Raw genomic sequence first — 25,695 nt, forward strand, 5'->3', positions numbered from 1 at the left:
CTCCACCCGCTGCACCCGCTGTGCCCGCTCCACCCGCTCCACCCGCTGTGCCCGCTGTGCCCGCGGGAGGGGTCGCCGCGGAGCCGGGAGCGCGGAGCAGCTGCTGGGGGCCCAGGGCCCGCGTCCCGACCGGAGAGGCGACCGCAAGCTGCCAAGGTAATGGGGCCGCGGGGGGCGGGGGCCGGAGAGGGGCCACCAGCGCGGCGACCGCCCGGCCTGTGCGCGCCGCGGCCGCTTCCCGGAACCCCTGCGGGGCGCGCCTTCCCTCCCGCCTTCCCTCCGCGGCCCGCGGGCGTCCGTCCGTCTGTCCCGGCCGCGCTGGGCTGGCCTCACCCTGTCCCACCTGGACCCGCACCCCCTCCCCGAGGATGCCCGAGACCCCCCCCCCGCCCCCGCCCCCGCCCCTGGGCTCCCGGCTCCGGGCTCCGGGCTCCGGGCTCCGGGCGCCGCGGGTGCGCGCGGGCGGAGGGGGGCGCAGAGGAGCGGCCGGACCCGCCGCTGGGGAGCTGGAGGGGCGGGAGGGAGGAGGGGACCCCTCCAGGGTCCGGACGGGACGAGGAACGGGGTGCGAATCGAACTGCGCTTCCACCCCGAGCAAATGGGCCGGGAATGAACCTCAGTCCGAGTGCTGGCCTCACCTCTGCCGGGATGGCTCTCCGGGAGCGGCCAGCTGTCTCCTCCTCCCGGCACCCGCGGCCTCCTGGTCCTGGTGTGTTTTCCTGGAGGTCTCACCAGTGCCGGGGGCAGACGGGGGAGGGGTCAGAGGCCGGCCGGGGAGCCCTGGGGTCCACCCCCCACGCCCCCGCTCCGCCGGGGTCACCAGCCACACTGGCCGCACACACCTGCCCTCAGGTGCAGGGAGGAGCAGGGCCTCAGCACACATCTGTGTGGCCTTTTATTCGCATCTGCATTTCCTCTAACGCTTCTCGTTCTCGTGTATTTATTTTGAAAGCGAAAGAAAATCGGCCCGGAATTTGGCTCCTATGACTTGACAAATGGTAATTTGTCTTAAAAAAAAAAAGAGAGAGAGAGAGAGAGAGAGAGAATTAGAAGAGCCATGGTCCCCGAGGTACTGTCTGAGGAGTGAAGCTTTTCTTAAAACCCGACCCCACGGAGCCACGAGGGCCTTTTCCGGTTCGGGTGGAAGCCGCCCTCCAGGGAGGGGCCGTGGCCTATACATTCTCTGACTCTCGGTCATTACATCTCACCAAATCTAAAATGCTGTTGGGCCCCAGCCGGTGTGGCCCAGTGGACAGAGCGTCGGCCTGCGGACCAAAGGGTCCCGGGTTCGATTCCGGTCCCGGGCATGTACCTCGGTTGCAGGCTCCTCCCTGGCCGGGGCCCTGGCCGGGCTGGTGCAGGCGGCAACCCATCGATGTGTCTGTCTCACATCGATGCTTCTCGCTGTCTCTCCCTCTCTCTTCTACTCCCCCTAAAACCAATGGAGAAACATCCTCGGATGAGGCTGAACAAAAAAAATAAAAACCGCCGTTGAGTGTAAGATGCCCTTTTACTTCCTGTGACCGAGTGAGAAAAGCGCTGTCGTCCACGCCGCACGCACCGCGGGGCGCACGCAGGTTTCAGGGTGTCCGCCTGCCCGGAGGAAGTGGGCCCTTCCAGTCTGGGAGGCAGTCTGCGCCGAGGGAGCGAGCGGAGCTCAGCTGCCCCTCCCGGGACTCCCGCTGCTTTGAGGGATGAACCGGACCCACGGGCTCGGGAAGAGCGGGGCTCGCGGAGGGATGGGCCCAGGTAGGTGCTGGGAACCGGAGAAGACAACAGAGAAAGAGCGAGCCCGCTGGGGCTGCAGGAAAACGCACCCCACCCGCCCGCCCGCCCCGTGTCCCGCAGGCCGGGGCGCTCCAACGTACGTGGGAGAGGTACTCCTAAGCATTGCCGTCGCTGTTTTAGCTCTGAGGTTGGAAAAATATGTAAAATGTGCGTGTGCACAGCCACCAGAAACTAGACCGGGGAATCGGCGAATTGAAAATGCCCCGGTGAGGAGGGAAGGAGGAAGGGGCCTTCGCACGCTTGCGCTCTCCTTTTCTTTTCTTTTTTTATATATTTTATTGATTTTTACAGAGAGGAAGGGAGAGGGAGAGAGAGTTAGAAACATCGATGAGAGAGAAACATCGATCCGCTGCCTCCTGCACGCCCCCTACTGGGATGTGCCCGCAACCAAGGTACATGCCCTTGACCGGAATTGAACCCGGGACCCTTCAGTCCGCAGGCCGACGCTCTATCCACTGAGCCACACCGGTTAGGACTGCTCTCTCCTTTTCTGACAGAGTGTCAGGCCCTTCGTGCTGGTCAGAGGCCAGGGTGGTGGGCAGGTGCCGGGGCGAGCAGGAAAAGCCAGCCCGGACCAGGAGGCCCTCCCGCGGACCAGTGGTGGCCGGGAGCCGGGAACCTGCCCGCAGGACACTCCACAGAACCGTCCCGGAGGGTCCAGGCGTTCGCACCGAGGTGCACCCCCTTGTCCCCATCCCAGCACCACCCTCTGAGCCAAAGTCTTTACAGAACAGCCCAGCCGGCCGCTGTGGCTCAGGGGCTGAGCATCAACCTGTGAACCAGGAGGTCAGGGTTCGATTCCCGTCAGGGCACAGGCCCGGGTTGCAGGCTCCATCCCAGTGTGGGGCGTGCAGGAGGCAGCCGATCCATGATTCTCTCTCATCATGGATTTTTCTATCTCCCTCTCCCTTCCTCTCTGAAATCAATAAAAATATGTTTTAAAGAAATAAGCAAAGCCTTTACAGAACAAACCGGAATCGGGCACCGTTGTAAGAAGAGTCAAGACTTCACGCCGCTGCATCGCACTAAGGGGTGACAGCCGCCGGGTCCCAGCGAGCTGGCGGGCGGAGACGCGGGGACGCGGGGGAGGAGGGTACCGGCCGTGCCCGCAGGGAGTCTGACGGCAGCGGAAGTAGCGCTCTTGTTCCGACGGAAATGGCTTTCGATCGCCTCCGGTCCTCCACCGACTCGATGACGATAAGAATTCAGCGAAACGCGCTCAGAGGTGAGAGAGTGGGGACTGAGGTGAGGAGGAGGCTGCAGCCTCGAGAACGGACTGCAGACGCTGGGACATCCCACGGCGGACACAGGAGGCAGCCGCTGGGCGAGCACCTCGGCCCACGGACGGCGGCATCGGCCCCGGACGTCACGGGGACAGGGCTGGGGTCTGAGGAAGAACCTGGCGTGGGGCGCACAGCCCGCCAGGCCTCGGGGAGCGGCGGCCTGAGGGGGGCCCGCCAACGGGGCCGCAAGTGCCGCACCAACGGGAGGAAGGAGAGGGCGTTGAAACGAAGCGCAGACGGTCCTCGGGCCCAAAGACAGCGCGTTCCCGGGGGAAGTGCCCGCACCGGCGCCCCCCGCCCAGCGGCGGCCTCTCCGCCATCAGCGCCTGGCGCGGCGTGTTAAATCGCTCCTGAGCGTCCTTCCAGCTGAAAGTGAGGTTCTCCACCGGGCGCCTGCTTTCCCGCCTGCTTTCCGCGGTGCAGCCACATCCAGCCGCGGGGACCCGCTGCCACGCGCATGGGGAACCCCCGAGGCCACGGCCTGGAAGAGAGGGTCCCGGCGCTCCCGGCCCGAGGGGCGCTCGCTCGTGACGGACACCCAGGCCCGGAGCACCTCCCGCAGACACCGGGGCCCTCGGCCTGAAGGTGCCGGCCCCACACCCAGCGGGTGGGCTCGCGGGAGTCAACTCTCCCTCCCCAAGGACCTGCCCCCCCAGGCCTTGGCCGGCTGACAGTGTCCGAGGGCCCTGACCCTCTGCCCCCGCCGTCTGGGATCGGGGGGCCGTGGATGCCACCCCCGGGGAAGCAGGGCACTGCCGGCCTGGGAGGGGCCGCTGCCCGCTCCCTGCACACACCCCGGGAGGCATCGCGGCCACGTGGGCTCCCGGCCGTGGGGTCCCGGGCCGTGGGGGCACCCTCAGCCTGCAGAGAGAGGACGGGGGAGCCAGGCCGAGTGAGCCGAGCCCCAAGCCCAGGGCTCGGGGTCCCGTGGGCCCATCGGACGTCACTGACAGAAGACCATGCGGAGATGAAGTCGTTCGGAACTTGGCACGGCCACCCGGGAGCAGCCACCGCGTGTGGCCCTCTGCGCACGGGCCGGGGACAAAGCCGGGTGCGGGGCCAGTGGCTGGTCCCCGTCATCAGGGGCAGACGGGCAGCTTCGTGAGCCATGTCGGGCGGGACGCCAGGGCGAGGCAGGGACCTGCTGAGCCAGGAGAACCCAGCCCCAGGCATTCCGTGGGAAGCGGGGTGTGAGCCCCACGGGTGTGGCTGAGCATTGACCCACGAACCACGAGGTCACGGGTTCTGTTCCAGTCAGAGCACATGAGGAGTGGGCATGGGGGGGGGGGTTGTGGGCTCGATCCCCAGTGTGGGGCGTGCTGGAGGCAGCTGATCAAGGATTCTCATCGTTGATGTTTCTATCTCTCCCTCTGCCTTCCTCTCTCTCTCTAAAATCAATAGAACATATTTTTAAAAAGAGAGAGGCGGGGGGGGGGGGGGCGTGTGAGTCACCAGGAACCACGAGGGGGAGGGGCATTTCCTGGGTCCCGGGCCCAGAGTTGGAGAGCAGACTTCTTTGTTTATTTCCTCAAAATGTTTTAAAAGTCTTTATTGTTGAAAGTATTACACGCGTCCCCCTTTTTCCCCATTGACCCCCCCCCAGGCCTTCAGCACCTATTGTCTGTGTCCACGGGTCATGCAGGCATGCACACAGGTCACCTCCCCGCCTGCCCTCGGAGATTTGGAGAGCGGACTTCTCATTGTGTGATTGTGTGTGTGTGGTTGTGTGTGTGGTTGTGTGTGTGTGTGTTTGTGTGTGTGTATGATTGTGTGTGAGGTTTTTGTGTGTGTGTGGTTGTGTTTGTGTGGCTGTGTGTGTGGTTGTGTGTGATTCTGTATGTGGTTGTGTGTGGGGGGGTGTGGTTGTGTGTGATTCTGTATGTGGTTGTGTGTGGTTGTGTATGTGTGTGTGTGGTTGTGTGTGTGTGGTTGTGTGTGTATGTGGTTGTGTGTGTGTGTGTGTGTGTGTGTATGTGTATGTGTGCATGTGTGTGTGTGTGTGTGGTTGTGTGTGTGGTTGTGTGTGTGTGTGTGGTTGTGTGTGTATGTGGTTGTGTGTGTGTGGTTGTGTGTGTGTGTTGTGTGTGTGTTTGTGTGTGTGTATGTGGTTGTGTGTGTGTGTGTGGTTGTATGTGTGTGTATGGGGGGGCGGGGTGTCTCGGCTGCGGGAGGCACTGAGCTAGCCCGGTAGGTGCAGGCGCAGGGCGGGGCCCAGGAACAGCCCACGGGCTGCAGACCTGCATCCAAGGCCTTTGGTTGATCACCTCCGCCCACCCCGTCAGCAGAGGCCCCGGGGCCGGTGGGCACAGGGAGCCACGGGGGGCATCCTGCCATCTGGGTGCCCGCGGCTAAGGAATGTCCCCGCCACGCCCGCCTCTGCTGGGGGAGGGGGAGGCGCCCCGGGTGACAGACAGCGCTGTGGGCGCTCCGAGTGGGCGCGGGGTTAGGGGCTGCGCTGGGGCAGAGGGGCCTGGGATCTCGGGGGGGCGGGGGGGAGTCCAGGTCCCTCGAGGGAGCACCTGCCGGCACCCTGCCCTGCCCCCCGCAGGCAGGAGGGCTCGTTGAGGGGGCCGGGGACGCCCCGCATCCACAGAGCCCCCGTTTGGATGCGGCAGAAGCTCTGAGGGGGGACGTCCGTCCCTCGTCACCTCGGAGGAAGGGGGCTTTCTGGGGAAAAATGCCGTCGCTGAGAAAGAAGACTCCTTTAACTGTGAAAACACAGCTCAGAGCCTTCGGCGTGGCTCGAAAAAACAAACACAAAATCCAGCGTAAACAAATCGATGGGCAGCTGACAAGGAAAGGAGAGAAAAGGGGTTCTCCCCCCCGAGGGCCGGGCCTCCCCCCCACCCCCCCCCCTCCCCTCGCCCTCCCCACCGCCCTCACCCCACCGCGGGCCAGCGTGTGAGCTGCGGCCACCCGGGCGGGCGGGCGAGAACGCGGCCTTTCCCATCGGAATCGCAGCCGCTGCCTCTGTGCCCGGCGCCGACCGCTGCCCTTCCAGACCCGCCTCCACTCCCGCCCGTGGCTCTTCGGACCCTGTCTTCTGCGGGGACAGCCGCAGCTCCTGCTGGCTGACTTCCGGCTGGTTCAAGCCCGAGGGCGGGGAGGGCGGGGAGACCGCGGTGGGTCGTTCTCCGTCCTCAGCGCCCTCCCTGCACGTCCGCTCTGTCCATCCGTCCGGGGCGGGCCGAGTCTGGCTCCGGCCACCGCCTCACGGGGGCCTCTCCTCCCAGAGCCCTGAGCTGGCACCGTCCCTTTGCCCCTCGAACCCAGGCTGGGAGACAGCCCCGCTGTGGTGCCTTCCGCTGCTCCGTGCACAGTTTGCCTACATCCTGTTCACACATCTGGTTGAAGGCTGTCTCACCATTTCCTAACGTTCAGGTGCCGTTTGCTGTGGGGACTCTGACTCAGGCCCTTGGGCCATCCGTCCAACCTGGAAAGTCCCCCTTCACTCAGACACGCCCAGGAGCAGAAGGACGCGTGTCCAAGGTCGTTCAGCCCAGGAAAGAGGAGAAGCAATTCCAGTCGCCGTCGTAGGGACTAGGGATATGAATGATGCTCGTTCGCAGAGGAGGCAGGGCGACTGCTTAAACACAACAGGAAACTGGTGCTGATGTAGACAGATCCCCCCCCCCACGTGTGTAAGTGGGAAGAGCTGGGGCGGGACAGGGCACGGATATGCCATCTTTTATATGAAAACGTGGGAGAAAAATAGGTTTGTTTTGCTGATGCATAAAGGTATTCTGAAGGACTCACCAAAAAAAAATTATAGCTGGCTGGTTGGCTCAGTGTTGAGTGTTGACCTATGAACCAGGAGGTCACGGTTCCATTCCCAGTCAAGGTACATGCCGGGTTGCGGGCTTGATCCCCAGTAGGGGGCGTGCAGGAGGCAGCCGATCAATGATTCTCTCTCATCATTGATGTTTCTATCTCTCTCTCCCTCTCCCTTCCTCTGAAATCAATAAAAATATCCTATATAATCCTATATAATAAAAGGCTAATATGCAAATCAACGGAAGGGCGGAACAACCGGTTGCTATGATGTGCACTGACCACCAGGGGGCAGACGCTCAACACGGGAGCGCCGCTCAGCCAGAAGCCGGGCTCACGGCAGAGCACAGTGGGAGCGGCGGGAGCCTCTCCTGCCTCCGCAGGGGGCAGGCCTAAGCCGTCAGTCGGACATCCCCCGAAGGCTCCCGGACTGTGAGAAGGCTCAGGCCGGGCTGAGAGACCCCTCCCGAGTGTACGAATTTCATGCACCGGGCCCCTAGTAATAAAAAAGTAATAATAAAAGTAGTTTTCTAAAGGAAGCAAATCTCTTCACTGTCTACTTTTTTGTGTGTTTAAAATTTTGGAACCAGATTGCTGTGCTACCTGCTCAAGATTAAAATTAAAATCTCTTCCTGCCTCGGTGGGGACTCGGTTGCTCGTGGACGTGGGGGATGGGCCAGCTCCCAGCCGTCTCTCCTCATCTGGCCTCCGCCCGTTTGAACGAGGCGCTGCCGAATTTTGATCGCCCGATATCGATTCCCTTTCAGATGTGAACGTGAGGAAGGACGTCGGAAGCAACAAAGATGCTGTGGGCCCGCAGCGCCGCTGCGATTAGACTGGCTAGTTTGTATCTCGTGGGTAAGGGACACTTTTTATCGTCGCTCTTGTGGGAGCCAGCCTGTGACGCCATCGTCACTGAGCCTCGCGGGGGGGGGGGGGGGGCGGGTGCGCAGCTCGCTGAGACCCGGTCTCGGCCTGCCCACGGTCCAGGGCCAGGGGAAGGTGGACAGGAGGCCGGTGCCGATAGGTTCCTGCCCCACGGTCGCTTTTAGGAAAACAGGCGGGAGAAAAACAAGAACGGCTGAAGGCTCGCTCAGGACGGCCCGCGCCTGTGGGCCTGGGAGAGGGGTCCCGGGGGAGTTAGTGCGACTCCGATTCGGAGCGAGGCCAGGCCCTTACCTCCGACCAAGGTCACCACCCTGGAAGGCAACCCTGAACCTGGGCGTAACGCTCCGATTATTGTGGGTTTTCCCTCCCGTCATATGTGTGCCTGGCTCCGCCGCTCCGTGACTGCTTTAGCAGGCCTGTGTCACCTGTCTGTCCTCTGTCCGGGCAGGACTGCCCGTCCCTGCAGTGAATCTGCAGCTGCCGTGGCCTCCGCGGGCGGAAAATGTCCCAGCTCACCGTGACATCCGGCGGGCAAAGGACAAGCGAGTCCCCATCCCCTGCACCCTCCCTCCCCCCCCCCCCCCCCCCCCGCCCTTGGTGCCCATCCTCACCTTTGAGGTTGATTAACGAGCAGCGTGCTTCTTTACATCCAGAGGGTTCTCCAGGCGCATGACTGCTTCTCGGGACAGCCCCTCCGCCCGCCCGGCAGCGCCCCCTGGGCTCAGCATCCGCTCCCACGCCGCCCTCCTGTGGGGTCCACGCAGCACAGGGAGGTCTCCGTTCCGTGCTCCCACGCGCGTGGGGGAGAAGGCCCGACGCGGCGCGGCGCGTGTGCACGGAGCCCCGAGAATGTGCCGTCTGTCTAACGTGGCTTTCCTCCTCCTGGTGCACGTGGGGCCCGCGCTCGGAGCTCCGCAGGCCTGGTCTGGTAAGAGACGCCCCCCCCCCCCCATGGACTAACGGCTGTAGAGGGTCGGGGGGGGGGGGTGGCCTTCAGACGTCTCAGACGTGGGAAGTGTTCTGTCCGATCCCAGACCTGTGGCCCATTTTGTTTGAATCTTTTTCTCAAATGCTTGTCTCTGTAAAAGGAGCCAATCGGATGCTCCCATTTGCCTCACAAAATTATTGTAAGAAACGAACCCCAGAGGCCATTGTAAAACCCTTAGAAGACTCTCCCGTTTAAAACCCCTGCGTAGAAGAGTGAGGGAGACGCAGGCTATGCCCAACAGAAAGTGATCCAGGAACAATTCCCCTGCATTCGGCATCCTCCCGCCACCTACTCCATGCCTGGGGCCAGATAAAGGAAAGTACACGTTTAATTGAACGTGTGGGCTGACACTGGCTAATAAATGTACACAGGCTTCGGGTATACGATTCTACAGCACATCGTCTGTCTATTGTATTGTGCATTTACCACCGCACGTCGAAAATCATCTTTAAACTAAACTTCTTGCGCACACATGCAAACCCGCCCACCAACCCTCCCTCCGTGTTACATGCGTGTCCAGCTGAGAGGGTCTGAAGCGCCGTGAGCAGATCAGGCAGCTCTGACAGGCGTAGCTTCCGAGACTTGCAGCTCCCGGGCCCCGGCTGCCTAGCACTGGGTGCCTCCGGGCTCAGTCTCACAGTCTGCAGAATGGGTCCGCAGCGCCTACGGCAGCTTTGCCTGGGGCACAGGTTCTTCTCCCCCTCCCCCTGGGGGCGGGGAGTGAGGTCAGTGGGGGATTCCCAGGAGGAAGGGCCCGGAGAGGAGTTGGAGGGGAGCTGGGGGGATGGGGGGCCAGGACGGCACGGGCATTGGGTCCAGGGAGCCCCTGAGCTGGATCTGTGTACACGTTGCTGGCGGCCTGTGTGTGCCCTGAGCGCCCGTTTCCTGCGCTGCTCTTGGCTAATGCGATCGGGAGAGCTGCTTCCTTCCCGAGGGTCCCAGAGCCCCGGGCTGGCTCCGGGCTGCTCTGCCGGGAATGTGGGCCCCAGGTCCCGGGGGGCTGCGTGGCCAGGACCCGGCCCGGGCTCCTGTTAAGCCTCGTGTGGTTTTCCTCCTGCTTCCCTCTAGTGTCTTCGGATGAGTCCTGCATTTTCAGCCTGACCTTGAGGAATTTCCGGCCAATTTTATCCTGGGAATTAAAAAACCGCTCCATTGTGCCAACTCACTACACGCTGTGGCACACGAACATGAGGTCAGTTTCACATCTCGTTCTTCTCTGCTGAATACGTTACCTTTCGACGTGGTGGGAGGGAGGGTCCACCCTGAGACAGAGCTTCTCTCTCTCTCTCTCTCTCTCTCTCTCTCTACCCCGAACCCCCGCTCTCTGTGGGCAGGGGGGGTAGGGGGGGAGGTGTGTGTGTGTGTGTGTGTGTGTTTTATTGGGAGCTTTAAAAACCCAAAGACAAACGCACATCCTTGTTTAACTGAATGGAACACTTGGGCAGGTCACGGCCGTTTGGGACAAAGCTCACGTTGGTGACCAAAGCCAGTTCCTGCACTCAGAGCCTCAGGAGCAGAGAACGATGGTGTGTGGGCCCCACGGTCCCGTCCTCATCCGGGACGCGGGCTCTTTAAAAGGGCGCCCTTTCCTGGGACGGGCGTCCAGAGGCCCGAACCAGTGCCAGGGCCGGGCTCGCTTTGCTGAGCTCGGGGAGACGGAGGCGCAGGGCAAAGCTCCCGGGCCCAGAGTCCGACTGGGTCGCCCTGTGGCCCTGTGACCCTGTGACCCTGTGACCCTGTGACCCTGTGGCCCTGTGACCCTGTGGCCCTGTGGCCCTGTGACCCTGTGACCCTGTGACCCTGTGGCCCTGTGACCCTGTGGCCCTGTGACCCTGTGGCCCTGTGACCCTGTGGCCCTGTGACCCTGTGACCCTGTGCTACCCTGTGACCCCTTAGCAACGTCTGAGCTCAGCCTTCCGCCTCGGCCTTGCGGGGTTAACGATGTGGTGGACGCGCCTCCTTTGCTCTCCGCTCCCCGCGTGGGGCAGTCACCCCGGGTCCCATCTGGGCCCAGGAGGCCCACAGGGTCCTTTGGGTCTTTGCTTATGGCATCAGGCTGTTGCCACTCCTGACAGACACGGGGGCGCCTTTCCTTTGTAAACTCTATTTTTATTTCAGAGAGGGCGGGAGAGGGAGAGGGAGATGGAAACATCAGTGATGAGAGAGAGTCATGGACCGGCTGCCTCCTGCACGCCCCACACTGGGGGTGGAGCCCACTACCTGGGCATGTGCCCTGACCGGAATCGAACCCTGACCTCCTGGTTCATAGGTCGGCGCTCAGCCACGGAGCCGCGCGGCCGGCTGGGAGGGCTCTGGGAGCCTCTGCGGTGGCCCGTGCGCGCCGCTGCCTCTCCGAAGCCGAGGAGACCGAGGGCCGTGCGCCCTCATGGCCCTGGCTGGCTGGGCACAGGGCCTTGGGGTCCTCAGCTGGGGAGAGATGGGGTCTCGGCGGGGCAGCCGCGATTGCCCGGGAGGGGCAGGGAGCCCCAGGGCCTCCCCCATGAACGCCCCAGGTTTGCTCGATCATCCATGGGGGGGGGGGGTTTCCTGAGCGCCTGCCACATGCAGGGGGCAGCCGTGACCCCGCGCCCTGCCTGCTGCAGACCCCCCGACAGTGGGCGCAGAGGCAATAAGCAGATCCCGGTTCCCTGAGCAGGTGGGACGTGCTCTGAATGGACACGTGCAGGGCGGGGCGGGCGGAGGGCGGGACGGGGGAGAGAGACTGGGCCCCGGGCGCACCCCAGACGGCGTCTCCTCACGTAACACCGTGTTCCTCGCCCGTTTCTCGTCCCGTCGCAGTGAAAGAGAAGTCCCCCTGGAGCTGGTCCCGGAGTGCGCCAACATCACGCGGCCCTCCTGCGACCTCACGCACCACTGGCGCAGCCTGGCCGAGATGTACCTGCCCCGGCTCGTCGGGTCCCGGGGCAGCGCCACGCTGGTCGACTGCGGGGGCTCCATCTACCCGGACGTGGACAGTGAGTGCTCCGCTTCTCAGCCTCCGTGTCGCCGAGCTCAGTGTGGTTTCCTGCGGGAAGCAGGCCGGTCTGCGCAGGTGCGGGGCCTCGGCCCGGGCGCCCCTCCCGCCGGCCGCTGCCCGGCTCCGTGGCCGAGCGGTTCCTCGCTGCTCTGAGCCTCGGTTTCCGTCCGGACCGTGGAGCGGCTCCCCGGTGGGAGGCAGGCACGGGCAGTACCGCTGCTGCCTGTTGGCTTGTTCTTTTGTTTTGTTTTATATTTTTTTATTGATTTCAGAGAGGAAGGGAGAGGGGGGGAGAGAGAGATAGAAACATCAGCTGCCTCCTGCACGCCCCACACTGGGGATCAACCCTGCAACCCGGGCCTCTGCCCCGACCAGGAATCCAACCGTGACCTCCTGGTTCATAGGTCGACGCTCAACCCCGGAGCCGCGCCGGCCGGGCGGTGCTGGTTTGCTTCACCGCCTGACGGGAAGCGGGAGCAGGGTCCCCACCCCGGCCTGTTACCTGAGCTGTCACCCCTCTTGGGGCCAATGTTCTCCTGAGTCCCGCAACGCCTCCCCCAGATCGCATCTCAGGAGGCTTTTGACACGTGGGCGCCCGGGAGGGGGTGGGCATGCCCGGGGCCCCGGCTCAGACAAGGCTGTGCCCGGCGGCCCTGCCCTCCCTCCGCTCCTGACGGCGCCGGTGTTCACAGCCCGCGGCAGTGACGGCGCCCAGCCAGGCCCCTCGGCTTCTTGCTTTCTCCGTGTCCTCACTGCGGCTGTTCCCAAGGGAAAGACTCGTGGAAGGCGGCGAGGGCGCGCTCAGCAGAGCGCCGACAGCCGTCTGCCCCGGGCGGGCAGCGCAGATGGAGGCGGCCGTTCCTGTGGGTGTGTGCCCGCCGAGAAGAAAGGCACGGCTCACGGGCCGGGGCAGTGAGGGCATTGAAGAACGCTTGTTAAAGTAATGACATGCCCGGCCGGCGGGGCTCCGTGCTTGAGCGTCGACCTGTGAACCAGGAGGTCGAGGTTTGATTCCTGGTTGGAGCGCATGCCCGGGTTGTGGGCTCGATCCCCAGTGGGGGGCGTGCAGGAGGCAGCCGATCCATGATTCTCTCTCTCTCTCCCCCTCTCTCTTCCTCTGTGAAATCAATAAAAATATATACTTTTTTTTAAAGAAAGTAATAATGAGATACCATCTTTCAAGACTCCAAACGGCAGGTATTAAAAATATATAAGTGCCCAGGTTTAAAGGAAAGATAAGGCATTTGCTTTGGCACCGTCTTTCTGAAGGTATCGCTGTGAGTATTAGAAACCTTAACACCTGCCTGCCCTAACCCACAATTCCCCTGTAGTAGTTTATCCTAGAGATGATGGGCAAAAGCAAAGATTTAGCTCCAAGGATATTCATTGATACAGATTCTATTCAGAAAAACGAGAGTCAGCCTAAGTGTTCAAAGCAGTGAGTCCGTTCAATCGCGGTGCAGCCGCCTTGCGGGAGAGAATTAGCCGTGAGAAATTGCGAGGAAGGTCAGGGGTCAGCCGACTCTCCGTTGGGGCCAGAGAAAAGCACGTTAGACTGTGTGGGCCACGTATGGTCTCTGTGACACAGTCTTCATTTGTTTACAGCCCTTTCAAAGCTAAAAACCCTCTCAGCGTGCAGGCTGTGCAGAAGTTCACCCACCGGCCAGCGTTAGCCAGCCCTTCACATAGATACATGTATGTGCTGATATGTTTATGAAATAAGTGGAGACGTGTACCGGGTAAAACAGTGTGGGTAGAGAAGGGTTTGATTTTAGCTTAGGAGGGTGTGTGTGGGGGGTGTGCACACCAGTTCCATTGGTACATGTCTGTGTATGTTTACACGCATACAATAGAGACAGAATGACCGACCACGTTCAGAAACAGTTGTCCGTATTCTCCGATATTCCTGCAGTGGTTGTATGTTACCGTTGTTCTTAGGGTTTGGCCGGTGACGCGGGCTGTGAAAGAATTCACACGGAGGGAAGAGGTGCCGAGAGGAGGTTTTTATTACTTTCCGGGGAGGAAAGGGCCCAATACTGCTGCTGGTTGGTTCAGGGCAGGGAAGAAAGGGCGGCCTGATCTCTTAAGCAGGGGCTGTTGCTAAGCAACGAGGAAGGGTGGGGGTCAGGGGCTGGGTTGAGCAGATACCAGGGGCTCTCCTGAACAGTTAGTTTGTTTTCTAGGAACCAGGCCGACGTCCTAGGGAAGTGTCTCATCGCTGTTTTCCCCAGCCCTGTAAAACATGCTTAGGGCAAAGGCTATGGAGCTCAACAGAGGCCTGTTTGGAGGGGAGGGCGAGGGGACTTTCCTTCTCACTAGAGATTCGTTGGTGTGAATTGCCCCTGAGTTGTAGAAACAGCAGGGAGGTGGGGGGGATGCAAGAATGTAGCCTTGAGAGTAGCTTATCTTATCCCCTTGGAATCAGAGGAGCCATCAGTCTTGGGGTGTAATTACCAAGTGCTTCTCATAAATGGTGGGAGGAGGCCACAGCCAGGAAAGAGAGAGGCCGTGTCCCGTCCGTACAATAGTAATGGGGAAGGAAGTCACTTTTACTTCTGTATTTGGAAGGTAGCCTGGAAATTGGGCAAGGACCGACTTCTGTCCCACTTCGCGGTAACAGGAAGCAAGTCACTTTTGTTGGTCCCAGAGTTCCGTCAGTTAAACAGAGGACAAAAAGAATGCTCCTGAAAAATAACTAAAAACAAGCCACAGCCGGGCCTCCGGGAGGGCCGCGGGCAGGTTGGAAAGGAGGCAGCCGGGCCGGAGGGAGGAGGCCCTCTGGGGACGCGGGCGCGGCTGCCGGCCGGCATGGGGGTGCTTCTCACTTTGTTTCCTCTGCAGTGACTCTGGAACCCCCCGAGTTCGAGATCGTTGGCTTTGTGGACCACATCAACGTGATACTGAAATTCCCACCCTCCTTGCCCAAGTTGCCACCTGGGGAAGGATTGTGGCTTCACCTGTCACTTTCCATAGAAGAGGAGTCAGAGGGGATTGTAAAGAAGGTAAGAGGTCAGAACAGTTCGGAGCGGGTGATGACACTCTTTTACAGATATACTAGGGGCCCGGTGCACGAAATTTGTGCACTCGGGCATGGGGGGGTCCCTCGGCCCAGCCTGCACCCTCTCGCAGTCCGGGAGCCCTCGGGGGATGTCCGACTGCCGGCTGAGGCCCGCTCCCCGCTGCACTCTCCATCCGTGAGCCCAGCTTCTGGCTGAGTTCTACAACTCAGGGATAGTTGACCACCAGGGGACAGCTCCTGCACTGAGCAGGATCAGGCCAAAACCAGTTCTCTGACATCCCCCAAGGGGTGCCAGATTGAGAGAGGGCACAGGCCAGACCGAGGGACCCCACCGGTGCACAGTAGGGGATGTGGGAGGTTGGCCAGCCGGGGAGGGACCACAGGAGGGCTCCAGTGCATGTCCAGCCCGTCTCACCGAGTCCCAGTTGGCCAGACTCCAGTAGCAAACTAACCTACTGGTCAGCGCGTCTTCCCCCTGGTGGTCTGTGCACGTCATAGCGAGCGGTTGAGCGGCCTTAGCATATCATTCGTATATTATGTTTTGATTGGTTGAATGGCCAACCAGTTGACTGGACTATTAGGCTTTTACTATATAGGCTATACACTTTAAAAAAAAATAAAGTTATTTCGCCCTAGTCAGTTTTGCTCAGTGGATAGAGCATCAGCCTGTGGACCAAAGGGTCCCGGGTTCGATTCCAGTCAAGGGCACGTACTTTGGTTGCAGGCCCCTCTCGGCCCCGGCCCCGGTCAGGGTGTGTGCAGGAGGCATCCAATTGATGTGTTTCTCTCACATTGATATTTCTCAGTCTTTCCCTCTCTCTTCCACTCTCTCTAAAAATCAATGGAAAAATATCCTTGGGTGAGGATTTAAATAAATAAATAAAATAAAGATAAAGGTATTTGTAATGATTTGAGCAATTAGACCCGAAGGGTCGAGGTCAGCGTGGTCTGATTTCAGGAAAGAGGTCTCCAGCGTTCACTCATCATGGAACGACTCTGACTCGGCCCGCAGCACAGACTGCTTCCGGGAATTAGCCGTGGGCAGGGACACACCGGAGAGAGGCACATGGTGCCGGCGGGAGAACAGGCACAGCTCCCCACTCCGGGGAGATCTCGGAAGGGGTTGGTTTAGCCTCACATAAAAGGCATCTGCCTCTCCCGCTCCGGCCCCCACACGCAGCTCTGCTCCCTCCCCCCTTCCCCGAAGGACTAACTGGAGGTCAGGAGCCTCGGTGTTTCCGGTGTGAGAGAGACCTGGATCTTCCGGGATTTGTCCCTAAGAACATTGGAATGAGTCCGGCCTGCGTGGCTCAGGGGCTGAGCATCGACCTATGAACCAGGAGGTCACGGTTCAGTTCCCGGTCAGGGCACAGGCCCGGGTTGTGGGCTGGATCCCCAGCAGGGCCATCCAGGAGGCAGTCGATGGATGATTCTCTCTCATCATTGATGTTTCCATCTCTCTCTCCCTCTCTCTTCCATCTGAACTCAACTAAAAATATATGGATTTTTTTTTAAAAAAAATACATTTTACTGATTTTTACAGAGAGGAAGGGAGAGGGATAAAGAGCTAGAAACATCGATGAGAGAGAAACATCGATCAGCTGCCTCCTGCACACCCCCCACTGGGGATGTGCTCGCAACCAAGGTACATGCCCTTGACCGGAACCGAACCTGGGACCCTTCAGTCCGCAGGCCGACGCTCTATCCACTGAGCCAAACCGGCCAGGGCTAAAAATATACAGATTTTTTAAAAAAGGAACAGACCAGAGGGTGATGGGGGCGGACGCGGCAGCACCCAGACCCACCTCCAGGTGGGCTGCCCGGTGCTCCTGGGAAAAACACGCCCGTGTGGTACTCAGCAGCACGGCGGTGCCGGCCAGGCAGCCACGGCAGGGCAGGCAGCGCATCCGACCGGAGTGTGGCCGCCTGAGAAATGCGAACGAGAAGCTAAAGAAAAGACCCAGAAACGCGGTGCCGGTCTCGGGCCGTGGCCACAGCTGAGGAAGAACGCGAGGGGCTCACCGGGCGGAAGTGGGCCGTGCCTGTTCCGAAACCAGAAAGCTAGCCCGGACTTGGAAAGCCGTAGGTCGTTACGCAAAAGGACCTTCCTGGCGTCTGTCTAACTCCAGAACGGCCCTGGGAAGGAAGAGGCCAGGGTTTCAGGGAGGAGCCAGGGAGCCAGGCTCGGCCTCAGTTCTGCCCCAGGCTGTGTGGCCTCGGGGAAGTTGCTTACCCTCTCTGGACCACAGGAATGACGCCTGCTGGGCAGACGGTTCTGATTGTCCAAGAGCGCAACGAGAGCACTTTCTGGAATGTCAAGTGGAAGGTACCATTCATACAACAAGGCCCCGGGATGGCGCGCTAAGACTGGCTTGCAAAAGTGCCGTCATGGAGACTGTATTCCTCACTGGGCTTTCTCTCCTCGTCTGTGGAATGAGATTTCATGGTTTAGACATGTGAGCGTGTGTAGGCGTACATGTAGTTTCGTGGTAAACAGCTCGTCCCAGGTGACGAATGAACCCCTTTCCTTGCCGAGCGTAGGATCTTTCTCTCCCTCTGTGGGGCCTGGAGGCCACGCCCCAGGGGTGCTCTCAGGGCTTGCTTCTCAAGGAAACTCTACGCCACGGCGCACTGACCTGTTGTTTTTGCTTCGTTTCACAGCATCTGCTCAAAATAGATGAACGCACCACCGGGAACTTCACTTACGTCATCGACAAGTTGATTCCAAACACGAGCTACTGTGTGTCTGTCTATTTGAGGGGTAACATTCTGTCTCGATCACTGAGGTCTCCCTGGAAGTGTACCCGCCTCCCGCCCAGACAGGACTCAGGTACGCCCGGCCCTGGACACCCCCGCTCCGCTCTCCCCCGGAGGGGGCGCCCAGGGAAACGCAGGACCCTGCAGGCCGGGTCCCTGCGTGCCCAAGATCCGCCACCCTCCTGCGGGGGGAACACTTTTATGTCAAGGAATCGGGATTAAATTCAGTTCTTTCTTTCTTTTTTTTTTTAATCCTCACACGAGGATATTTTTCCATTGATTTTTAGAGAGAGTGGAAGAGAGAGAAAGACAGAAACATTGACGTGAGAGAAACACATCGATTGGCTGCCTCCTGCACGCGCCCTGACCAGGGGAGGAGCCCCGGGGAGGAGCCTGCAACCGAGGTACGTGCCCTGGACCGGAATCGAACCCAGGACCCTTTAGTCCACGGGCTGACACTCTATCCACTGAGCCACACCGGCCAGGGCTGGACAAGATTCTAAGATGGGACTCATAATAGAACAGAGAGAGTTACGCAGAGCCCGGACTTGGGGTCCTGGCGTGACCCAAGTCCACCTGAGGGTGGCCAGCTGTTGATTTTAGGCAGAACTCCCTCGCCCACTTCCTACCGCCCACAGCGCACACGGACATGTGGCCCGTGTGACTCAGGAGCTGAGGGGTGTTTTCAGTTTTGATAGATTAAATTTCAGTGGTCTCGTCACGTGCGGCTCACGGCTGCCGTGTTGGACAGTGCTGTCATAGAGCCTAAGTACGAAGCGAAGCACCCGGCCAGCGTGGCTCCGTGGCTGAGCATCGCCCTATGAACCAGGAGGTCGCAGTTCGATTCCCGGTCAGGGCACAGGCCTGGGTCATGGGCTCGATCCCCAGTGTGGGGCGTGCAGGAGGCAGCCTTCCTCTCTGAAATCAATAAAAATACGTTTTAAAAAATGAAATGGAAGTAATCTTACTTTTAAAAATTAAACCTGTCATTTTTATCATTTGAAAATGTATATTTGGGTTGCTTTCCATTTTCATTTTCGTATTTCACACGAGTCTTCCCAGCTATTGCTCCTTCGACATCCCCTTTGCCACCTGCGCGCATCTGTTGGATTTATTTTGAAATAAAGACATTTGATTTTTCCCCCGCAGAGTCCTCCGAGTCGGCCGCGGTGGGAGGCCTGGTCATTCCGTTTCTGGTAGCCGCCGTCCTCGGTAGCGTTGTCACAATACTGAAGCGGGTTGGTTACATATGCTTACGAAGCAAATTCCCCAAAGTGTTGGTACGTAGCTGTTTGTTCATTTCTGTCCTTCGTATTTTAGCTTAAGGATGGTTTTTTCTGCACTTGCGTGTTTGCAGCAGGAGGTCCCATTTTCTGGAGACGCCGAGGTGTTTCGTGGCTCTGGGCCCTTTTCCACCCTCAGAAACACACCGTGTGCATTTTAGGGTTTCCTTTCCGCTCTGCCCACGTGTTGCCTTTCTCTCAGTCACATCCCGGCTGGGGAGCACGGACCGGGATTTCCTTTTCATTTCTTTTCCTTTGATTTCTAAGAATAACACAGTGGCCCGGCTGGCGTGGCTCCGTGGTTGAGCATCGACCTAAGAGCCAGGAGGTCACGGTTCGATTCCCGGTCAGGGCACAGGCCCAGGTTGTAGGCTCCATCCCCAGGGTGGGGCGTGCAGGAGGCAGCCGGTCCATGATTCTCTCTCATCATGGATGTTTCTCTCTCTCTCTCCCTCTCCCTTCCTCTGAAATCAATAAAAATACTTTTAAGTTAAAAAAAAAAGAACGCAGTGAACATGTTTGTACAGGTGACCTTTCCACTTGGCATTACTGCAGTGGCGCCTGCACACGCGTGATGAGAAGGTAAAGAAGGAACTTAGACGCCAGCGCTGACACGGTGTGCACCCTCCTCCAAAGCTCTGCGGACGTTGGTCGGTCCCGGGGACCCCTTCTTCCCTCTGTCGGGGGTGATGCCCCACACACGCTCTCCTCTGCGTTCCCCTCGTTGTCAGTGGAAACCAGCCGGGCTTCCCGGAGCTTCCCGGGGCAGCGTTTCTGCTCAGAGCCTCCACGCATCGCCCCGTCTGGGTGTGGTACGTGTTTCTGAAACCTCCTCCTGTCTTCTGGCTCAACTGCGTCTGCCCATCATCTATCATCTCCCCTATCCCGTCGCTTTCTGTTTTTTTAGTATATTCTTATTGATTTCAGAGAGGAAGGACAGGCTGAGAGAAACATCAACGATGAGAGAGAATCATGGATCGGCTGCCTCCTAATCGAGCCTGTAACCCAGGCCTGTGCCCTGACCGAGAATCGAACTGTGACCTTCTTCTGGGTTCACAGGTTGACGCTCAGCCACTGAGCCATGCCGGCCAGGCCCACTGCTTTCTTTCTATATTAGTTTTGTGATTTTTTTTTAATTTTATTCAGAAATATCTTATTTTTCTACTAGAGGCCCAGTGCACAAATTCGTGCATGGGTGGGGTCCAGTCAGCCTGCCCTGATGGGAGCCCATCTGGCTGGGCCGGCGAGGGGGAGGGGCCACGGGCAGTTGGCCAGCTGACCCCGCCCCCAATTGGGGTTTTGGGGGCTGGGCTGGCGGGGTGGGGGGGCACAGAGGGGAGCCAATCAGAGCCTGCATCCGGCTGGTTGGCTGCTGCAGTGTGCGTCAGCCACCGGTCATTCCGCTATTCCCATCATTGGGCTTTTATATAAATGTAGATGTTTGAACTCATTCACCTTATCCTTCTAATCTTTTAACAGCCGCATGTTTAAATATTCCTCCACAGGTGATAAAATTGAACTCTTCTTCTTCTTGCTGTTTCTATCGGTTCGGGTGGGTTGGGGGAGAGTTCACTGGGGCGGGAAGTGTGCTTTTGGAGATTTTAATCCCCATTAGTATTTGAGCTCAGCTGGCATGGCTGTGCCTTTGGCGGCGGCCGGGCGGGTGGGGTTTCGCCCGCACTGTGATGGGAAAGGCCAGACTGTCCGTGTTTTAGAAGCGACACGGATTCTCTGTGGCCCTGGCGTGAGGAAGGGCCTCGGACACAGAGACCAGCACCGTAAAGGGAGACACCGCGGCGCCTTCTGACGTGAAAACGAACCCCCTTTCCTCCTCGGAAAGAGCAAATGGTGACACCACAGACAGGGACAGTCCAGGAGACAGAACCGCCCGGGAGCCACATCCGGGTGACGGAAGGCGCTCCCGGGAGTCACTAGGGGAAAGGTGGGCCGCCCAGTGGGAGACCCACCCGAGGCTGGGCCTGGGGAGCAGGCTGTCGGAGGCAGGCCGCCGGGGACCAGGGAGAGCGTGCTGCCGGGCCGGCCCGCGCATAGCCACGCCCGGCTCTGCGTCCCCGGCCCTCGGTGGTCCGCGGGGGACAGCGCACGCCCGCCTGCCTGCGTTCTCCTTCGTCTCCCCCGCGTGTCCCGGAGGCGTCCTCGCGAAGGGCTGGACCAGAGGGGGCCCCAGTCTCGGTTGTCCAGACCCTTTCAAGGCCAGTCCAGGGGTTCTGGCACCAAAGGAATCAGCTGCCTCGGTCTCTCCTCAGTTTCCTGACACCCCTCAAGCGTGTCTCGGCATTCCAGAACGGGGGTGTCTGGCCGGAATGCAGGTGGCGGCGAGGGGCAGGTGCAGGGACAAGTGGCCCGGACGTGGGCTGAGCCTCGGGGCCTAGTTCTCATCTCAGTCACACTCACCGGTCATGAGCCCTGGGCCAGTTTCTCAACCCGTGTGCCTCGTTTTCTCATCTGTAAAGTGGGGGTAGGCATAATAAGTTTAGCCCGGCCGCGTGGCTCAGTGGTTGAGCGTTGACCTATGAACCAGGAGTCACAGTTCGATTCCCGGTCAGGGCACATGCCCTGGTTGCGGGCTCGATCCGCAGTGTGGGGTGTGCAGGAGGCAGCCGGTCCGTGATTCTCTCATCATTGATGTTTCTATCTCTCTCCCCCTCTCTCTTCCTCTCTGAGATATATATGTATGTGTGTGTATATATATATATATTTTGGGTTTTTTTTGTTTTTTTAAAGAACAGTAAATCTTCTTCCCGGAGCAGGTGTGAGGGTGAAGTGAATGTTGAGTGCTCGGCCGTGCCTGGCCATCGGCAAACGTTCTAGAACTGGTCGCGGTGATTTCCGTTGTTGCCATCACCACCCCCATCTCTGTGCAGCTCACCTCATTAAGTTTTCGTTTTGTTTGTTCATCGTCACCCGAGGACATTTCTCCATTGATTTCAGGGAGAGTGGAAGGGAAAGGGAAAGACAGAGACGCACCGATGTGAGAGAAACACACTGATTGGTTGCCTTCTGCACGCGCCCCGACCAGGGCCTGGGCCAGGGAGGAGCCTGCCACCGAGGTACGTGCCCTTGACGGGAATCGAACCCGGGACTCTTCAGTCCACAGGCCAACGCTCTAGCCACCAAGCCAAACCGGCTAGGGCGATCGTTAAACTTTTATTACATCCACAAATGAAAAGCAAATACTCAGCTCTCTCTCTCTCTCTCCCCCCTCTCCTCTCTCTCCCCCTCTCTCTCTCCCCTCTCTCTCCCCTCTCTCTCCCGCCCCCAGAACTTCCACGGCGTGGCCATCTGGGCGTTTCCCGAGCTGCCGCCCTTGGAGGCGGTGGCCGTGGCGGAGGTCATCCACATCCACAGGAAGAGGAAAGTGTGGGATTACAACTACGACGACGAGAGCGATGGGGACGATGAGGCCGCCGCCCGAGCCAGCGCCGGGGGCTACACCATGCATGGGCTGGCCGTCAGGCCTCTGTGCCCGGGGTCCCCCTCCTCGGGCACCCTGGGGGGCGGCGAGGAAGCCGAGTCCCTGATGGCGCCGGGGCCCGAGCCCTGGCCGGCCGAGCGCAGCAGTGGAGCCTACGAGGGGAAGGGGAGTTGGGGGACAGAGCGCAGTGGGGCCTCCGAGGAGGAGGGGGCCTGGCCGGCGGACCCCTTTCCCAAGGAGGACAGCGGCCCCACCGAGAGCCCCGGGCACCGCATCTTCTTCAACGTGGACTTGAACTCCGTGCTTGTGAGGGTCCCCGATGGGGACGACTCCGGAGCCGCCGCAGTGTTCGGTCCTCCGGAGGAGACGGCGGGCTTGGACGACCCCGAGGACAGCGCCGCGGGGCCCGAAGAGGCTCCTTGTGATGAAAGTGACACCCCCACGTCCAACACGGGCATCGGGGACGGTTATATGATGAGATGACCCCAACATACGGCCTTACCCGCAGCTAGCTCTCCCCCCCTCGCTGCTCCTGTGGCGGGCAAGTGTTGGGGGGGGCAGAGCGCCCCTTCCTGGGACACCACCTATGCAAATGAGGGGAAGGGAGAGAGGGGAGACCGAGTGTCACCGTGTCGTCACCGGGGCCTCTCACATGTTCAGAGGGACAGGCTTTGCAGGGAATGCCCTGACCTCTATGCACGCACTGATCCCATTTCTGCCTCTGTTTCCCGAAGGAGCGGGGTCCCCTGGGGTTTCCAGGGGTGGCCCTGGGCCCTGGGGAGTAATTAAAGGGGCAGGGGAGGGCGTGGGGGAGAAAGCAGACGGTTCGGCCGCCGCAGGAGCCGTCCGCAGTGGCCCCCGCGGGCTCCGGGACAGAGCAGGAAGGCAGAGGGAGGACCCAGGAGGCCTTCACGGCCTCGGAAGAATGAAGGCCTGAGGTTCCCGGGCCTTCAGCCATCGCCGTGTGTGCTGACTCCAGATGCCCTACCTGTGACTACAGTCCTGTGAGGGGGGGGAGGGGCAGGCTCCAGAGCCTCAGTAGCAAACGCCCAGGACTCCCGCCTCTGAGCCCATTGTGCTGTGTGGCCCTGAGCCCTTTGCTCAGCCTCTCTGAGCCTGTGTACTCACTTGTGAAATAAGGCGACTGGACAAGGTCATCTCCGAGACCCTGTGATGCTGGGAGAAATATTAGGAAACTAGAGGCCCAGTGCACAAAATTCGTGCACCGGGAGGGTCCCTAGCCACTGCCAGCTGCCGGCCGGGGCCTCCCTTCGTCCCGCGCCGCTCCCTGGTGGTCAGCGCACGTCATAGCGAGCGATCGAACTCCCGGTTGGTTGAACTCCCAAGGGGACACTTTGCATATTAGGCTTTTCTATATCTAGATACACAGGTCTGATGACGGGCAGAGGGGCCACAGCCCAGGAGGCTCCGGGGTGAAGGGAGGGTATAGAAAACCCCCCCCCCCGCCCCCAACCTCGGCCCCTCACCCAGGAGCAGGGTCCTCGGACCTTCCTTCTGGATCCTTTTGAGGCTGGGGGACAGAGTTTACAGCAGTCCTACTAGGTCAAGGACGTTGAATAGATTATTTTCTTGTTGCTCTAAAGTAACTCAAAAGACAGGTCCGAGAGAGCGCGAGGCGGCGGCGATCTGATGGGTTCTGTAGCAAAGGGACAGGGTCACAGACCAGCGGTCGCCAGCCTTGCAGGCCTCACGGACCACCGGTTGGCGAACGCTGTTGTGGACGTCCGTCCCTCTGCCTCCAAGTGCCGCCGTCGGCCGTGCCCTGGAAGATTGCCAGAGTGACCCCTCCCGGTAGCCCCTCTCTGGCAGCGTGTGTACCTGTGTTTTTAAATTTTGTATCAGGGTTGGCGGTTGGGAAAGGATAACACAGAGATACTTTTTAATGCAAACGTGGCGCATTTTGTTTTCTTGATCCTCGCCTGCCTGAGGACGTGCTTAGAGAGAGGGGGAGAGAGGAACGTCAGTGTGACAGGAACTGCATCGGTGGCCTCGCACGTGTGCCCCACCGGAGGGAGCCGAAGCCAGGCGTGCGCCGACCCTGACCAGCCACCCGTGCGTGCACATTGAGCCGCCCAGGCCCGCCCAGCGTGCCCGCTGGAGGGCTGCTTCCCAGCGAGAGCGCATGCCGTGGGCTGGGGTTCTCTGGCGTCGCCACGTTGCACCAACTGCCTCACCGCTGCGGGACCGTGCGCTCGGGCATGTGGGGCCTCTGGCAGACACAGGCGGTCCCGGCGCTGACCCTGCCCCGGGACTCCCAGCCTCTCCCTGTGCAAGTCTGAAAAGAGGAAATCAAACCTTTCTCGTAGCCAAATGGCTGACTTGGGTCTGTGTCTCTTGTTCCTGGAGGGGAGGGGAGGGGAGGGGAGGGCAGGGGAGGGGAGGGGAGACCGGGTTTGCCAATGGACTGCTGTAACGTCAGCGTGTGTGCGGGAAGGGGACGGGGACTCGCTGGTTCACGGAGGACACGGTGCCAGGAGACACCCCGCCAGGTGATGCAGCAGACACCCCGCCAGGTGATGCCAGGACACACCCACCAGGTGATACAGCAGACACCCCACCAGGTGATGCAGCAGACACCCCCGCCAGGTGATGCCAGGACACACCCAGCCAGGTGATGCCAGGACACACACAGCCAGGTGATGCCAGGACACAGCCAGGTGATGCCAGGACACACACAGCCAGGTGATGCCAGGACACACACAGCCAGGTGATGCCAGGACACACCCACCAGGTGATGCAGCAGACACCCCACCAGGTGATGCCAGGACACACACAGCCAGGTGATGCAGCAGACACACAGCCAGGTGATGCAGCAGACACCCCACCAGGTGATGCCAGGACACACCCACCAGGTGATGCAGCAGACACCCCGCCAGGTGATGCCAGGACACCCCGCCAGGTGATGCAGCAGACACCCCACCAGGTGATGCCAGGACACACCCCGCCAGGTGATGCCAGGACACCCACCAGGTGATGCCAGGACACACCCACCAGGTGATGCAGCAGACAGGATGCAGCAGACACCCCACCAGGTGATGCCAGGACACACCCACCAGGTGATGCAGCAGACACCCCACCAGGTGATGCCAGGACACACCCACCAGGTGATGCAGCAGACACCCCACCAGGTGATGCCAGGACACACACAGCCAGGTGATGCCAGGACACACACCACCAGGTGATGCCAGGACACACCCACCAGGTGATGCAGCAGACACCCCGCCAGGTGATGCCAGGACATACACAGCCAGGTGGCGCCTCGGATGCCTGGCCTGTGTGAGCTCCATTCCGGGACCCTGAGCGCCAGTTTCGCAACCCGTTTCACGGTGTCGGTGTTTTCCACTCAGGAGGGCGGGGCTCAGGCGCTGGGGCGGCGGGAGGGGGCGGGGCCGGGAGGGGCGGGGCCGGGAGGGGGGCGGGGCCGGGAGGGGGCGGGGCCGGGAGGGGCGGGGCCGGGAGGGGGCGGGGCGGCGGGCGAAGGGGC

At 60.4% G+C, this 25,695-nt stretch overlaps 1 protein-coding gene across 1 annotated transcript; it reads left to right on the plus strand.

Annotated features, from left to right (window-relative positions):
• Positions 1 to 30: 30 nt before the first annotated feature.
• On the plus strand, positions 31 to 24,100 carry IFNAR2 (interferon alpha and beta receptor subunit 2). Its single transcript, XM_054713441.1, has 9 exons — positions 31 to 156; positions 7,610 to 7,700; positions 8,384 to 8,658; positions 9,787 to 9,910; positions 11,518 to 11,693; positions 14,537 to 14,697; positions 17,376 to 17,544; positions 18,621 to 18,751; positions 22,038 to 24,100. Exons 3-9 carry the CDS (start codon positions 8,400 to 8,402, stop codon positions 22,671 to 22,673), a joined length of 1,656 nt encoding a protein of 551 aa, XP_054569416.1. The 5' UTR covers positions 31 to 156; positions 7,610 to 7,700; positions 8,384 to 8,399; the 3' UTR covers positions 22,674 to 24,100.
• The last annotated feature ends 1,595 nt before the right edge of the window (positions 24,101 to 25,695 follow it).

The sequence above is a fragment of the Eptesicus fuscus genome, chromosome 3 (genome assembly GCF_027574615.1).
Source record: "Eptesicus fuscus isolate TK198812 chromosome 3, DD_ASM_mEF_20220401, whole genome shotgun sequence".
Lineage (NCBI taxonomy): Eukaryota > Metazoa > Chordata > Mammalia > Chiroptera > Vespertilionidae > Eptesicus > Eptesicus fuscus.